Source organism: Haemaphysalis longicornis, unplaced genomic scaffold (genome assembly GCF_048455015.1).
Source record: "Haemaphysalis longicornis isolate Haplotype H1 unplaced genomic scaffold, Haemaphysalis longicornis Haplotype H1 scaffold_4, whole genome shotgun sequence".
Lineage (NCBI taxonomy): Eukaryota > Metazoa > Arthropoda > Arachnida > Ixodida > Ixodidae > Haemaphysalis > Haemaphysalis longicornis.
Window position 1 is genome coordinate 139,727,674 of NW_027526361.1, and position 16,733 is coordinate 139,744,406.

At 45.6% G+C, this 16,733-nt stretch overlaps 1 protein-coding gene across 1 annotated transcript in view; it reads right to left on the reverse strand.

Moving 5' to 3' along the window:
* Nucleotides 1-672: 672 nt before the first annotated feature.
* Nucleotides 673-16,733, reverse strand: part of LOC144179419 (uncharacterized) — a 132,118-nt gene continuing 116,057 nt past the window's right edge. Inside the window, exon 3 of the mRNA XM_077707774.1 lies at nt 673-4,270. Coding sequence (XP_077563900.1) covers nt 3,678-4,270 — 593 coding nt within the window. The 3' untranslated portion in view covers nt 673-3,677. The remainder of the gene's footprint in view (nt 4,271-16,733) is intronic.

Below are 16,733 nucleotides of genomic sequence, written 5' to 3' on the forward strand. Positions count from 1 at the left end.
CTAAAACGGTACTCGGCACGCATAATGCAAGACGCCGGCGCGAGCGACTCAGCCGTCTGAAAACAAAATAACAGAAGTAACGATTTGTTATGAAGTGCACAGTACTTTATGGGCTCACCTTGTCTTCGTAGCTCGCTAACGGTCGATGTCAACCGACTGCCGCAATCAGACGGCGCAGCGCGATAACGGAGCCCAGTAGAGTCTGGTGTACCGTCGTCAGGGAGTCACGTTGAAACTTCGAAAAGCACATGGTGAAACTGCAGTAAAACGGACGGCGTTTCGTTGTGCCGAAACACCATGTTGTGCCGAAACACTATGACATGCTCAAAAATTATTTTGACTCTCAGCAAATGTATCTGATTGAAGAAACTATTAAGGAGACCTACCAAGGAGCCGAGGGAGTCTTCCGCTAAATTTGTCGTCCTGTTGGTCTTTCACCAAACAGGAGCAATTGACTTACTTCATGCTCTCAAAAAATTACACGCCTTTGCAGTTAATTTACCGGCTGACCGACTGGTGTATGTTTAATCAGGAGGCTGTTTTCATTCGCTACTCCGATATTTTTACGTCAATTAGATAAAGGTTTTAGATTAGATTAGATAAAGGATTTTACTAACTTTATGAAATGGTAGGCTGGACCGTTGAAAATTAATCACTCTCGCAGTGGAGGTTACAGTTTTCAGCCTTTTTATTGAATGCATTCTTTTGGTACAAGGTGTTCTTGAAAGAACGCACAAGCATTGCGGTTCCACAAAATTGTTTTTTTATTGAAAGTTAGGAAAAATCACTTAACTGTTCCGACTGTTCCACGGAAATGCTTAAGATGGAAATGGATGATGTTTGTTGGCAAAAGCAAGAAAAATACTTATCACGGTACTACGATTACGCACTTAGCGAGAAAGGTGTGCGCGTGGTTTTATTTCTGGCAAGGGCAATGCCGTGTGGCCATATTTAGAGTACAAAGCACGTTTCAGGCCAGAAAACTTAGTGGCATTATGATTTTGACAACTATGTGACATTAATTGTTCCGGCAGTGTCAGTTCTCCAATATTATGGAAATAAATATCAGTTCTCTCCATCCGACTAGCGTAACACACCTCAAAACTCCACAAAGAAACAAATAGCAACATATTTTGTTAGTCTGACCGTACAGCACGGACCTCATGCAAAATGAATAGTTTTGGTGGGTTTTAGTTAGAGTAGGAGAGTCTATTTTGATGGGAAACATAATATCGGTGCTCTTGAATGACGTGATTATTGTTCTTTTAATCGGCAAGAATTTGTGCATCTTCTGACCAAGATATCAGCATCAATCCGTGCTTACCAATTTCATGTCAAACGTGAATGTATTTGTATTACTGTTGCTCTGAGTTTGCTCTGAATAAAATTAATGCTCGGTCGATGGATTTGTTGCGAACGCCTTTTCTGTTCATCGTATTACAGAAGCAGTCTTGAATTTGGTATCAGGTAACTTTTTCAACAGCAGTACAGCACCGATGTCGCCATTGTGGAACACTGTGTAATAAATTACGCTAACCAAAAAAAAAAAAGAAAATACACAGTGCTCACATTTCAATGAATTTTTTGCGGGTCAATGAGTCTTGTGACTCTGACGGCGTAGTATCGTAATCTTTGTTGACCTTTTTCTTTTTTTGAACGACCACATTCTTAAAGCGATCAATTCATTTTTCTCCTGAAAATATTAGCGCTTGCTAGATAACAAAGTTGTTGAATGTTGACCAGAACAATCAACCTAAAATTAGGCTAGAAAAACAATGAGGTTCACCTATGCCAACTGAAGAAAACAGCTTGGGGTATAGCCGAAAGATTTTAGTAGGGAATTTCACACGTGCTCTCATCGTTTTGTCACCCAACCGTCGCGATTTTTCACACAATTACGGAGTTCTTTGGAAACCAAGACATATAAACGACAACACTAAGATCCTAGCCCAAGAATGTGCCCAAATACAAATGCTGAGTGTCACGCACAGTAGTGGTGGGTCACGCAAGGCGTCGACTCACTTCAACATTTATCGGTTGTTGATTCATATGGATCGTCAGAGCCAACGAAAGCACGCAGCCCGACAGGCCCATAAAACACAAATGAATAAGGCCTAAAATGCTGAATGATACGATTGTGGTTAAGAAGTTTGGAGCTGTTCTGAACAAAGCAAAAATGTAAATGGGACGTGACTTTACACGAATATTGTGTTTGCGGCAAAACCAAGCTACGATATATGACGCAACTGTTTTCTACCCGAATTATAAAGTTTGTTTACGCACTAGGTTTTGGTAGCGCTACTACCACAACCTATTATTTCAATCATGTGGGTGCACCTCGAAACCACTACGTAAGTTTATCTATATAATAAAAAGCACACCATTTGGCAAGGAAAAGAAAAGAGGCTGAAGCTGCTACTTCATTAGTGCTTAAAACGCAGTGTTAGAGCGCAATATTATTTTTTGCCGCAGGCGAGCGCAATGATAGTGAATTGGGACAATGGTGCCAAGAAAGGTACGCAAGTTGAAAAAGGTTTTTGGAAGCTATGATTTATGTTCAAAATGAGATAGTGTAAGAGGCAGTGCCAAGGCCATCACACGCAACCGATGTTAAAATCCTTCATTGTAGCCGAGAAGAAAACTTTGTTAAATATGTACATAACAACTTAACATGCGAGTTCCACATTTCAGCTGCCATGCCAAAAAGTTAAAATATTCGAAATCTAACTGAAGGTTTGGCCAATATTTATACAGGAAACTCAAGACAAACATCTCTGGTTTTAAGCGGTCATCCTGTTAGTACCTGCTAATAAAATGTTACTTATCTTTCAAATCCGCATCAAGTTATGCTCTTACGTTTTAGATGTATAGGCGTAAAGCGAAGACTAGCTACCCGGACGTTAGAGACAAATCTTCCTGAGTGCAAATTAAATGCTGGAAGACCATGGAGTGTCTTCCGTAAAGTACAACACTTCAAGCTTCAGAATATTTGGGCCCGTGTTATGCCTGTATTGAAGCCTTGTGTTTTTCTGCAACCGGCTGAACAACTGGACGTGTCGCAATAGGATGAAGTGTTACTACTTTTAACCTTAGATGTTGCCCTAGCCGCCGCGTGCAGTTGGGAACCCTTACAATAATTTAGGAGCGCACTCTACACGACAGAAACTCGGACGTATACTGTTCTGAAAGTATATCGAAGTGTTTTTGTGACATCAATTCCAACCTTTCAGTAGGGCGCATTCATAATACGGTTGATTAAAAACGGCTGCACAACGTGTTTTGAAGCCGCTAGCAGTGCTGCGCTTCCATCTTTTTCAGAGCCGTCGCAGTAGATGGTATAGAGCATTACCCGATTTTGAACTCGGGCTGACGCCTCAACAAATCTTGCGGGTGCAGGCACACAGGGAAAACAACACATTCAACTTCGCACGTAACAAGCACTTCACTGAGGCAGCCTTCAACAGAGATCACAGTTGTGGAGACCCTGCTCATCACATTTCTTTTCTTTTTTCCCTCTTTGACTGTGCAGTCGGTATCCCAAGCTCCCCTCAATGCTCGAGATTACAGCAAGGGGGGCGTTGCAAGGGCAGGAGAAAAAATAAAATCACTCGGAAATACGCTTGCTGAAGGCGAGTATCCCGGGTTGCCCTCCTCGTTGCGAGCCTCAACTAACTGGATCACCTTGTCTTCAACAGGCCCAGCGCTATCACTGTGGCGAGGATGTGCGTCACGCGTGACGTAGAGGTGCTGGGAACGCCTCCTCCAGCAGTCATTCCGTTTGGACGGTGCTGCTGTTGTCGTGGTGGCTCTTTGCTCAGTGCCTTTTGCTGGCTCAACACGGCATCGACGTCGTTCGCTAGGGTCTGGTCGTCGTCGCGCTCATGGTCGTGCTTAGCCGAATCTGAACCATGCCCCGGCCGGAATACTGGCGGCATGGCAGAGCTCTCAACAATGTCTTCGCTGTGGGCGGTAAAGCTCGAATTTCCTCTGTTCCACAACTTAGTTGGTTCGGCATTAGCTGGTGACAATACTGAGGGCGGGGATGAAGAAACCTCATTGTGGATACGCGGGTGCTCGTAGTCCTCCTTGCAGCCGAGTTGCTTCAGACTAAGCCTGATGACTTTGGAGCTGCTGGCGCCGGACTTGCTGGTTGTGCCGGCGTCAAACTCGCACTTGACGTGGCGCAGCTCGCGGCGGAACTTGTCGCTTCGGGTGTTGTTCTCGAGGTACAGCATCCATGCAAGCCTGCAGTCGCAGCCGAACCGGTTCCCTGCGCCAGAAAGAAAAAAAAATGTTGCTCGTATTATTGGAATTGAATGCGAATTGATCAAGTCAGAGATGCGGTGTATTGAGGATAGCTGTGCTAAAGATTAAAACAAACCAGGCAGCCTAATGGCTTTTGTTTGCTTTACCATGGCCAAGGTAATTGCTGAGCAAATGAGGCATATCAGCAAAGTGAAGTCATTTCTGAATAACAGATGCGCTCTTCTGAAAAGGCAAATTGTTTAGATATTTGTACTTTTGTGGCCTCTGTGCGTTTTGTGGCCTCTGTGCGTTTACATCAACAGCATGTGCTAAGTATTCTGAGAATGCCAGTAAAGTCAGCGTAGCCGCTTGATAGTTAAAAAAATTTGCCTCTGCTGCTCTCTGTGAATAACAAAAAAATCAACGCATGCCCATTTCAACATTTTTTCCCCTTCTCATTTATTATTATCACACAAAGAGCTCGCGTACATGTTACCACGTTGATTCCTGTATGTGAACGCAGAACCGAAAAAAGCAGCTGGTATTTTTGAGGCCGGTAAGACCAAGGACAGTTTGAGTATTTTAGGATTTTTTGTAGCGTGTGATTCTGTAGTCACACTTTTCAGGTGCGTTGTATCACAGGGGCAGATTTGCCGACCACTTTTACAACCAAGACAATGCCAGTTATCTCTGAAAACACCTTTAAACACGCCTTGCATTCAAAGAATTTCAGCCCCAAATTGAGAGCGCATATTTCAAATTAGAGGCCTTACTTCCTTGCGTACTGCCTCATCACATGTACAGGTGCCGTAAAAAGTAATTGGAGCACGGGAGCTGTGGCCGAGCCGCATAGGAGCGCCGTGTAGCTGCATTGGCGGTAAACTACAGCAGCAGAACACGCATGCGTGCCGGCCGACGCAGATGGCCCTTCTATGAATCTCAACCCACTTCTTTTAACGCGGCTTCGAGCGTTGCTCACGACATACTGGTCTCAGCGTTGGCGCTGATAGCATACCCAGCTAAAAATATTAGAAAAAAAAATTGTCACTTCAGATCCTTTCGATTGCGACTCTTCTCCAGCAGCTCGCGTGCGCTGAAAGTGTGTGCGCGACGCTGCCAGATACCGCCTCTACTATCAGCGCCATCGCTGAGACCAGTATGCTGCGAACAACGCTCGAAGCCGCGTTAAAAGAAGTGGGTTGAGAAGTATAGAAAGGCTATCACCGTGAGCAGGCGCGCATGCGTGTTCTGCTCCTTTCGTTTACCGCCGGTGCAGCTACACGGCGCTCCTATGCAGTTCGGCCACAGCTCCCGTGCTCCAATTACTTATGACGGCACCTGTACTATCGATGAAACATAATGCTATAGTAAAATATGCGTGGTGACATTCCCGCCGTTTTTGACCTAAAGCTTTAAAGGAGAGCTAAGCAGATGGCTACGTGTACAAAATTATTACATGCTCGGTATCGCCGTGCTATTCCTGAAATAAATTAGTTTTCCTTCATGCTGCATACATGGTATGCAAATGTTTGTATTTTTAAGTATACCTTTATTACCCACGTACAATCTGTGGCTGTTTACAAAGTGTACCCAAGCTAACAGGAGTGATGTCCGAGGTAAAAGTGGTTGATGGATATTTACAGCTTTTGCGCTACACTTCAACTGTAGTAACTGCAGTCTGTGCACATAGTGACTCGTCAAGTCTGGAGCATTAGTGACGAGGGGCTATCACGCCCTTGAAGGCGGCATATATCTGAGCTATTTTGAAGTCCTCGATTGTTCAAGTACGACGAGACAACCTGTGATACAAACTTATGTTTCCTGATAGGTTGAAAGAAGTGGTAGCCATATTTTCCGGCATTGTACGCTACGAACACTGGTCTAAGGTTACCATTTATTTCATATAAAGTATTTGTATTACCGCACCATGCATAAACATTTGCTACAGGATAAGCTGTATGAAGGTGGGTACCAACTCAAATCTTCTTAAGAACTTTCCGAAGATTGCGAAATAGCAGGTTTCTTTCAAACAATGCCGGAAGAATGTGAATGTATGTAAAAAAATAAACCACGAAAGTCACTCGCAGAAAAAGTTACACCATCTTCCCGTAGGGGAACCCTGAGTAGTATGCGAGCAGCCATGGGGTCGACTGAATTTCCCATTAGTTTTCAGTTCGTCGTTTCCGTTGACGTTCAGCTTTGCGTGCCTTCATTGTATCAGTAGCTTCTTGACGTAGTTTGAATGAGTGAAGGACATAAGGCGCGTTCGTAGCACATGCTCCCGTCTATGTTTGTAGCGCAGTGGGAAGAGCGCCACGTGGCGTACATCCCGTTGCGGCCGGAGAGCCCTGGAATCGAAAGCGGGCGCCGCCTAATTATTTCTTTTTATAGTGGACTGCGTTGACATCAGCCCGAACGCTGACGGGGCTGAAGAGACGCGCATGCGCAGTAGAGTGCGGACGGTGGACAAGGGAGAGAAGGACACAGCCCCGAGCATGAGATGCTCCGCATCTAAAATGTTCGTGAGCTTTTTAGGTAAATAATGGACTGTTGAGGCAACTCCTACGTCTTCGTTGTTAGTACGTGGTTCTCTTTCCTCGTTGTGCCCGTCTGTAACGTGTCGTTCTGCTGCAGTCCCGTTTATCGCGCTATTAGGTCATGTCTTTTAGGTCATGTCTATTAGGTCATGTCTATTAGATCATTAGGTCGCGCTATTAGGTCATGTCTTTGCCGCGTGCTGCAGGATTGCGTCACCAAGTTATGTGTTATTTTTGTCATGGTTTATTGGCTGAAAGCTATTCTCTACTAAATGCCATCCCAGGCTAATCCTACGCGGCGCTATTTCGTTCTCGTCATCATGACCACCACCGTAAACTTCTGCAAAATATGTGACCATCGAACTACTTCAGTACTTTATAATCAGTTCTGAAGGCTACGTGGTGGGTTAAATTTTCAAATTTTTTCCCATTTCTTCGCAATATACATTCAGTGATGCATCTGATCACGGTCATGGAAGCTCTTGAACCATCGTTTCGAAGTTCTATCAAGAATTGAAGAACAAGGAGGCGACGTTCCTAAGTCTCAACTGGTTTAAAGAGACATTGCGGCACTGCCCATAAACACCTTTTCTCATGCCCGGAAGCTCTGCTATAGCTATTCGCCAGCACAGAGCGGCACTACGATCTACTCGCAGCAGCAAACACGTCTTCTAGTTTCTGTTTTGCTTTTGTTGTACGGTTAAGGGGCTATCGAATGCATTTTTTCCTGGAGATGAAAGTATGCTCGAGGGACGTCACTAACACACTGAGTGGAAGCGTTCAAGACAAGACACACAATAACAAATGTTCTGGTGGGTGGTTGGTGTCGCATCGGGAGTGTATTAATGCATGCCTTGGGTGCCAACTGTCTCTGAGAACAGGCGTGAGAGACGATGTGGCAGATTGTCAGCCAGCGGTTGGGGCTTGGGCCCCCTGAACTGATCTGGGACCTTTTTTTATTAGGTACGACCTTTATAATAACAGGCAAGGATGCACGAAAGCTGATATTGTTACGAATGCTTTTTCGCAGATGTAGGTAGTGATTGAGACGTTCAACGCGTGGGTTTTAGCAGAGTCCTTCAATGCTTTACATTGAAGGACTCTGGTTTTAGCCAAGACAAATTGTTTTAATCTGCTTTGTTTAGATTCGACGTACACAATTTCTTTTCGTTTTTGTCAATCGAGTTATTGGTCAAGGTTATTTTAAAATAAGAGTTGAGTTCGCAGTGTCAACGATGTGTATTGTAGCGCTTTCTTGGGTCCTGGTCCAACATTTGACTGTTGTAAATCTGCTATCTTACCAATGCTTGACACGCTCGTAACTTCTGTCTTGGGCAGCAGTGTGTAGATTTCAGAACGTCTTTTGTCTCACCTCACTGCAACTACTACTGTGGCTCTACATTTACACTGTACCGTAACCAGTTCTAGAGTTATCTTTGCCTTTCCGATGACTTGGAGATTAAGTGAGTTATGCTTCGCCTCTCTACGTTTTGTTTGGTTAAAAAAATAAACAGCAGAACTGACGGGACGTACAAGTGTTTAAACTGACAATTTACAGCACCGCCGACCCATTCTTTCAGGCCTAGTTTGCGACCGGTGACCGACACAACGGCTGGTGTGTTTACCCTTTAACCTGTTGTCCCTTCGGTGTGTTTCCCGCTGCATATGTGCGCTATCGAAGTTCTGCAGGTTAGTGCAGTTTTTATACTTCTTTTACGTGAAAGCTAACACAGTTACGACCATTTCTGTGCAAATATAATCGCATGTAGACGTAACGTGTAAGGTGAACTTTTATTTGCTGTCTTTATCCGGGGCCGCCAGTGCTTTTCATTTGATACCAGGTTCACAGACATGACGTGAGTAACTATAATTACTGCTGCGCATACTCTGAAGATTTAATCCTGACTGGACGGGAATTGGACTCAGGGGAAGTTGATATACCTAGGCGGAAAAATGTGCGGTCTGAATGCAACATGCTGTCTTCTCCAAGTTTCTACACGCTGTCTTCTCCAAGTTTCTAATGTACATGCAACTATAAAAAAGAGCTCTGTTAGTACCGCTAAATTTCGTTACTGTGTTTTTACGTCTACACAAGTTATTTTGGATGCTCAACGGTGATCAATAATGCGCTGACAACGTAGTCTCTGATCTTAATATCTTGCACAGCGCGACCTTGCTAGCGTGCAGGCGCATCAGTGCGGCAGTATAAAGTCGGTATAATGTCGGCGAAGTGTAATGTATATAATGTATAAAGTATATGTCGGTGAAGTATAATGCCGGTAAAACTGCCGTCGTTAGCTCGGCGACTGCCTTCAACACTCACAGAAGAGCACAATTATCGCGTTCTACATTTTTTAAGTGCGAATGCACTTTATAAGCGACCCTGAATTCCGTTGACCGCCGTCCGTCCACATAGCAACAGCTGCGGGTGCGCGCGCTCCTCGTCTTCCTTGGCAACGGGGGGAGATGGGCGACATGGCACATACCCACGTGGGGGATTGGCCAGGAATCTCCTCGTCTTCCTTGGCAACGGGGGGAGATGGGCGCGCGCTGCCTGGCCGCTGACATGGCACATACCCACGTGGGGGATTGGCCAGGAATCGGGCGTGAGAAGGGCTAATGCACCCGCTTAAAGGAGTACTGACACGAAATTTCAAAGCTGAGATCCGCTCTAGCAATCAAGTACAACGACAACACAAATAGGTGTCTGTGCATGGCACATACCCACGTGGGGGATTGGCCAGGAATCGGGCGTGAGAAGGGCTAATGCACCCGCTTAAAGGAGTACTGACACGAAATTTCAAAGCTGAGATCCGCTCTAGCAATCAAGTACAACGACAACACAAATAGGTGTCTGTGAATAAATGCATCTTTCTTTCTTTGTAGTTGTGTGTGTGTGTGTGTGTGTGATCTCTCTTTCGCGAACATTACCGAACCGCGCAAATTCAACTCCTGCATTCGCACTTTCACATTCTTCCCCTCGGGGAAATGCGGGGAAATTTTTTGTGTTACACATTGAGCTGCTTATTTTTATTGCCCCCTGGAAATGCTTGCACGTAACAGGGAGTATATAAGGCTTCCGTTACATCCATGGACTCCGCTACATCGTCGAAAAATGCTTTGCGCGAACGCAAGTAATCGGTTGAGGTTGAGGTGCGTTCAGCTTTAAGGCGAGCCTTTAAGTTTAGTGGCGCGCATAGTGCAGATTTCAATTCATCGCGATTCCACAGCTGGCTCAGATCGCTTTCCATCCCTTTTAATAACATTCACTCATCCTCGCCATGCGCAATGCCATACTCTTCTTAAACCCTCAAAATGATTCGCTCCCTAGCCTAACGTAACCTAACCTAATCTAATGCACCCAAAGGAATAATTTAAAAAGCGCAAATTAACCTAAGCCATCGAAACTGAAACAGAAGCTGCATCTACAAAAATAGAACTGGTAAGCCCCGGACTAGAATTACGGCCCTTCGGATTCCGGAGCTAAGATCAAACTTTGACACCACCATAACAAACGTTCCTATTCCTGCCAGCAAGCCTTACAAATTTTAATGCTGTCAGACGGCTCTCTAGCCATGCATAAGACACTGAGTTGGAGCCACGTCGGACGGCACTGGAGACACTGCGAAAATTTAAATGTTTAAAAATCCAACGTCTAGCGATGTTTTTAATTATCCAGATGGAACCCAACACGGAGAGAAAGTCTTTTTAGCGGTGGGCAAGAGATTCTGAGGCACGTGTCGGAAATGCTATAGCATCATCATTCCAGGTTCATTCTCGGTTGTGACAAGCTTGTCTGCCTCAGTGAACCCGGCCAAAGCCGAAGCGCTGCGCTGTCGCTTACAGCCCCAGAAAGTGAGAGCGCAGACGACAATTAACAAAGATGGTAACCCCGACACTGACTGCGAGAGCGACTAGCGGAAGCGCTGTGCCACTCAGAAACAGATGCTGCGCGCCCGGTTATAGCATCGGCGACCGAGTAAGGAAGGCGGGAACCGCCTGGAGGACATTTTCGGCGGCGGTGGAGCGTCGCGACCCGAGCGATCCGGGCGGAAGAGAATTTTGTATGCACCCGTGCGACAAAGGCTGGGAGCGCACCGCTTGTGTGGTTGACTCGAGATCTCGGGGCACGCGCGTGACTATTCGGCCCCTTTTGTGGTCGAGGCGAAACAGCTGCCGGTGGTCTGGAGTCGTGGCTATGCAAGTTGCCCGTCAAACTGTTCCGTGAGGGCTATGCATGAGATCCACTGGGCGTGCGGCATCGTAAAGCAACCGCCCGCTGAATAATGGCAAAGCAGTGAGCAATGACGCTCTGGGAACCATTTCGCGTTGATTTCATGTGTTCTGCGTAACGCGTGCGAGCATGACGCAAAGAACCCTAATGCGGAGTGCAGTTCGCGAGTACAACAAATTGCACCCATATGACGCTTTGCGAGATATCCATCTCGTGGCGTTGGTTAGACTAGAAGAGACTGTAACCGTGATTAAAAATAAAGAGCCAGGCTGGATTCTGCAGGCTTGAGCCAATGACTATTCACCAATGTTTGCTCGAAATATATTACTTTTCATGAAGTATGTGTGTACGTTTCAGTGTTGTGTAAAGACGTGGTACAAAATGTTGGTAAGGGGGATTCCTCGTATGATAAAACAATGTAAATATGCTCGTAAGACTGTCATTTTTTCAGGACATTTCTTTGAGTAGTCGGCAGTTGCCGAACAGCGAAGAGTTAAATTTAGGTAGCAGGAAAAAAGGCATGACGACGCTTTCGTTTCCACGTCCTGAGCTCTTGAGATTTTCGGGTTGTTTCCACAGCTACGCACACTGCAAACCTCAAGTATATCAGCCGCATATAACTTGCTGTGAAAAGGACTGACCATGCAGTTGTCCAGCCGGCCCCGAAACGCTATAAAGGAATGCTCACATTACTGTGTTAGGTGCCACAATAAATATGAGGTACGTAGTAATGGAGGTCGAATGGTGAGTTGGTATCACATTGGAACTTTTGCGGGCGCGGAAACTTTGAAGCCAAGACATATGTAGAGCCAGTGATGTTCTTCAGCTGAAAGGGCACCAATATTTACGTCGTTTGTAAGGGTGTGTGATGGTACGACACTTGTCGACGTTGAGTATCACGAATTTATTTTAAAATGAAAATATTCACAGCAAGATGTGTCGTTTCCACCATAATGAACTAAACGGCGTAGCGGCATTGATTTCACGACATGAGCACGTATTAATTGGACCCTTGGACTATTCCGATGGATCATCGGCCTAACCCCTGGAGGTCAAGACATCATCTGTGTTTTGGGCATAGATGCCAGCGGTTCTCAGTGCAAGTACGAACACCAGGTGCGAATAATGGTAAGGGGAGCAACCGTCCTCGATAAACAGGTAATGTTGTCCCACCTTAGACAGGACAGGACTCAACAATACGGCATACGACACCATGATACCTAAAGGTAACAATCAAAGAAACTAACACCAAAGCACCACCAATACTGTAAAGATGCTGCTCAGTGGAGCCATCTCATCTGGGTATATAAACAAGACGAAAACACAATGTATAATACGTTTTACTCTTAATAAACACCCAGCGTCAGTTCTAAGTTCAAGGCCTACTTAACACGTCCCACCCGTGTGGCGACTGCAACGTTTGTACTAGTTGACCGCGAGGGCCAGATAAACAGCAGACTCCACCCGAAATCAATTACAAAAATCAGGTCCCTTACACTCTGTGCAGACGAAAGCCAGCAAAGCTTCAACTATGGTAAGTTTTGCGATGTTGTGGTTTTTGTCTAGTAAATTTATATTTTTACGTTCTTGGCTCACATCAGCGTTCTACGGGGGTAAGTCGCCTTTCATTTGGCGGCATTCGCAGCTGCTCGGCGATGTACAACTTGAGGCGGCTACGGCGGTGGCTGCACTTTCAGCGGCAGCGGTTTTTCGTTGTTTTCGCGCCTGTTCGTGCTTCTGTGCACACCGATGATCCTTCAATTCCAACTTTTAGGTGCGGAGTACCTTAGGACCGCACAATGTCCGCGAGCCTCCTTGCGCATAGCATTTGCAATCGCAAAAATCACACAGGCAGCGGAAGGATTTGAGCTGTGTCTGGCAGACCAGACAAAGATAGTGTCAGTCGTCTTACCCATCGGGCTACGACCGTGAGTTAGTAAGCCATTTGACCGAGATTCAAATGGCTTACTCCCTTGCCCCTAACGGTGCGGAGTACCTCAAAACCTCCCAATGTCCGTCCGCGTCCATCCGTGCGCACACCTCCGTTAAGCGAAAATCAAGCGAAATTCGATTTGAGCCGTGAGGTGCAGTTCTTTTTAGGGCATAATCAAGGTGAAACGAACGGCTCAAATCGAATGACGGTTGGGGCGCAGATCTGATGTCACTTGGGGCGCAACTTTGATGTCATTTCGAGTCCCCGTACTCCGCACCCTCGCCATCATCCGCGGAGTAGAGATGCTGCCATTTTTTCTTCCTCCGAGCGACTGACATATGCGTCCGTGCCACAGTGAGTTAAAGTGCACCTGCTGGTAACAGGGTTGGCGTCGTTATCAGCCGATCTCGCAATTTTTGAAAGAGGCATCGGTGGTGGCGAGGAGTATAAAACATGTGAAAGACGTGTCAGGGTGGCGAGGAAAAGATAAAAGGCGGTGCCAAATAAATCGTCGCCTCCCGAAGAGAAACTGGGGATCATAGCTATATACAGCGTCGATGTGAAAAAACTTCATTTCTTCTACCGGTAATGTAGTGCCGTAAATATATTTTTGTTTTTCTGTACTGTCGTTTTAGTTAGACTAATCTTATTCATTGCTTATGATGATAAGAAAATGCGTATAACCCTCTACCAGTCATGCCTGCACCATCTACAAAGGACAGATTTTCGCGTATCCCATCGCACATCCCTCCATGAGTGGGCCCTTCCTGTCCACTGCAGTCTGACCGCACTGAACCTACAACGCTTTCTTTTCGGATCAAATTAAGCCGAAGCATGATGCTGGACATTATCATTGGTAGCTGTGCAGATTCCCAGTGCATAAAGGCCGGATGCTAAAACACGCCGAACGCAAAATGCTAGCCTGCAGTGTGTGCGACAAAGCGCAGGATGCCGAAAAGGCTGGAAGTGCGCACTGCAACACATCACAGACGGCGTCGACTGTGCTTAGCGTAACCGATGCTGGCGCAGCGTCTGTTCTAGCTTCGCATAATTTTAAATATGAATGGCAGTACACAAACCACTCTCGTTTTTATAAAAATTGTACTGAAAATCATTCTAGAATAAATTAAAAAGCGATTCGGTATATTTTAGATTGCTGGTCTAAAAGAGACTTGAAATGGTCGAATAATGCTCGCCTGGCGATTAATTTGTGTTTGCAGGAAGGTTGGGCAGTTGCAGCAAATGACGGCACGTTCAGTACCGCCAAGCAAGCAGTTCAGGGCAAGTCAACAAAACTACCGCAGTTAATGGCGACCTTGTTTTGCTTTGTCTGTAGCCTCGAGGACAAAACGGGAAATGAACATATGCAGTAACCCAAAACTTAGTGCCAGTGAGTGAAGCTAATGCTCATCCTGCTTACATTATTCAATCACCTTTGAAACTTAGAGGTACATAATAAAACGTGCAAACGTTATGTGATCTCTACGCTCACAGAACACATTAGCCGCACCACGGGCGAAATAAAAATAATCGCGGAATTTCTGAAGAGTAGCCTCATTCCCGGATCTAAAATGCTCCGCAGAAATGCAAAATTAGGGCAACCAGCAGTAGTCTAATTGCCAGACTCTATGTCTCACGGACGTGCAAGAATTTAAGCAAGAAAGAGGTCAACAGAACAGGGAAGAAGCAACTTAGTTTTCTCTCCTATTACGCATCTGGGAGGCAAATTAGACGCAAATTAGACGCAAATGAGAGGTCGAAGCCGACGTGGATAAAGCCGGTGCCGTTGTCATAACGAAGGCAGGGCAGAAGGTCGTTCCACGAATCAAATGGCCTGACTACTCCCACCTTCATATTCCAGACAATTCAGCTTGCGTAAGAACTGTAGTGACCATTACACCTAATAAAGCGCACTCTCTTTATCGTACGGCTGGTCGGAACATCACAACCTGGAAATGCGCCGCCTGGACCCCATTAATATGCGGCCTCTAATGCATCTGGGACATCCCAGCCCTCGGAGTTCATCGAAATTGCTATCTGAAGGTACTGGGCAGGCTACATCGCGGTTGCACTTTTATCGGGGCTTTCATCCTCGCAAAGCGCGACGACGTCGGACAACGCGTGTTGTTGGTGCTTGCCGTTACCCGAAAGCCTGGCAATATTGAGCACCTTAATTGCGTTTCGTTCCCATCGAGAGTCATCTGCATTCATCTGTTTTTATCCCACATCTTGTTTCTTGCACCAGGGCTCAGGTCAACACAAATAGGCTTCGCGAGTGGTCTCATCGCCTTCAGTCGATTACAATTTGCGAAGACGTTTGCGGTAGCCAAGAAATTGGTGAAAAATAACACCTGAAAACACTGAAACACAAAAAGGCGAGCACAAAGGCGTGCCGGACACTCGAAAATATCCAGCACGTTTCGGGGACAGGGTGTTTTTGACGGGCTAGAAATTAATTTAATTTAATTAGTCACGAACTCACTATCACTTGCGAAAGCATAGGGTCATAAATAATACATGCAGCGGCAAGTGACAAGCCAACGAAGTAGCTCTTGCTTCCTCAACCTTTCCGTTTTATGAAAACAATCTGGGGGGCAAGTTGGGGCAACGTATTTAAGTAGCAACGCGCTATGAACGGGACCAAGAGAACGGAAAGACGCACCACACATCGCGCAGTGATGTTTGTGTATGTTGCTGTGTGTGACGTGTCTCTCCTGTCGGTTCCATTCTTAGCGCACTAAATTCTCATCTCGTCATTTATGGTTATGTTCTGCTTATACCCTCCCGTTTCGTCAAAAGGTTTTTTTTTTACAAAATTTAGCCTGTCAAAAATCCCCAATTGTAAGGCGGGCGAAACATTTTTGCGATCTGTAGCACTGTTACTTGAGTTACAGTGCTAAAAAATGCTCTAAAAAGTGTGCAGTTAACACTGAGTGAACGTGAGAACTAAATGGTGGTCACTTAAGTGTTGTCCTTGCTAATATAATTTCCCCGCAAACACTCGGATTAAAAAAAACAAAAAGAAAAACACACTGAACCTTAATACGCACCGTAAAACAACAATATATGCCGAAGCCACAATACAGTTAATTCCAAAGGCCGTGCTTTGCTTTTTGAGGCTAGAGCAGGTTGCTTGCAAACTAAGAATTTTGTCGGAAAGTATACACAAAATGATGTGGTCTGCGTGGTCTGCGGAAAAGAAACAGAAACTATGCCGCACATAGTGTTAGAATGCAAGGGTATCCATTCAAATCTATACGACGGAAATATTCGGCTTCCAGAAGGCTTAAGATTTAAGGGTAGCACGGCGGGAGTTAACTTCAAGGCTGTCGAGCGACAAAAAGATTAGAATGCTGGTGGACGAGAAGCAGAGAGGAACATATTGCCTAGGACAACTACAACCTGTAACAGAAAAAACAAGTATTTTGTGCCTAATAACTTTCTTCTGCCTGCCCTAAGAGCAGCGCTAGTGTTAAACGAACAGTATAAACATAGAAATAGGGGTTGGCAGTCAAGAAAACATCGGAAAGCAAAGGGGAGGAAGTGGTGGGTCATTGAAACAGATAAAGAATTTGGAAAGACAGAAAGAAAGTGGAGAAAAAATGCCCGCCGGGTGGGATCCGAACCCACGACCTCCAGAATACCGGTCTGGTGTGATGACCACTACACTACCGGCGAGGCTATTTTCCCCTCCACTTTCTGGGAGATTTATGTTAAGGTATTTTTGTTTCCTGTGCTTGGGGGTGGTAGCCAGTGCCACTCCGACTTAACGGGGTGAAGGGGA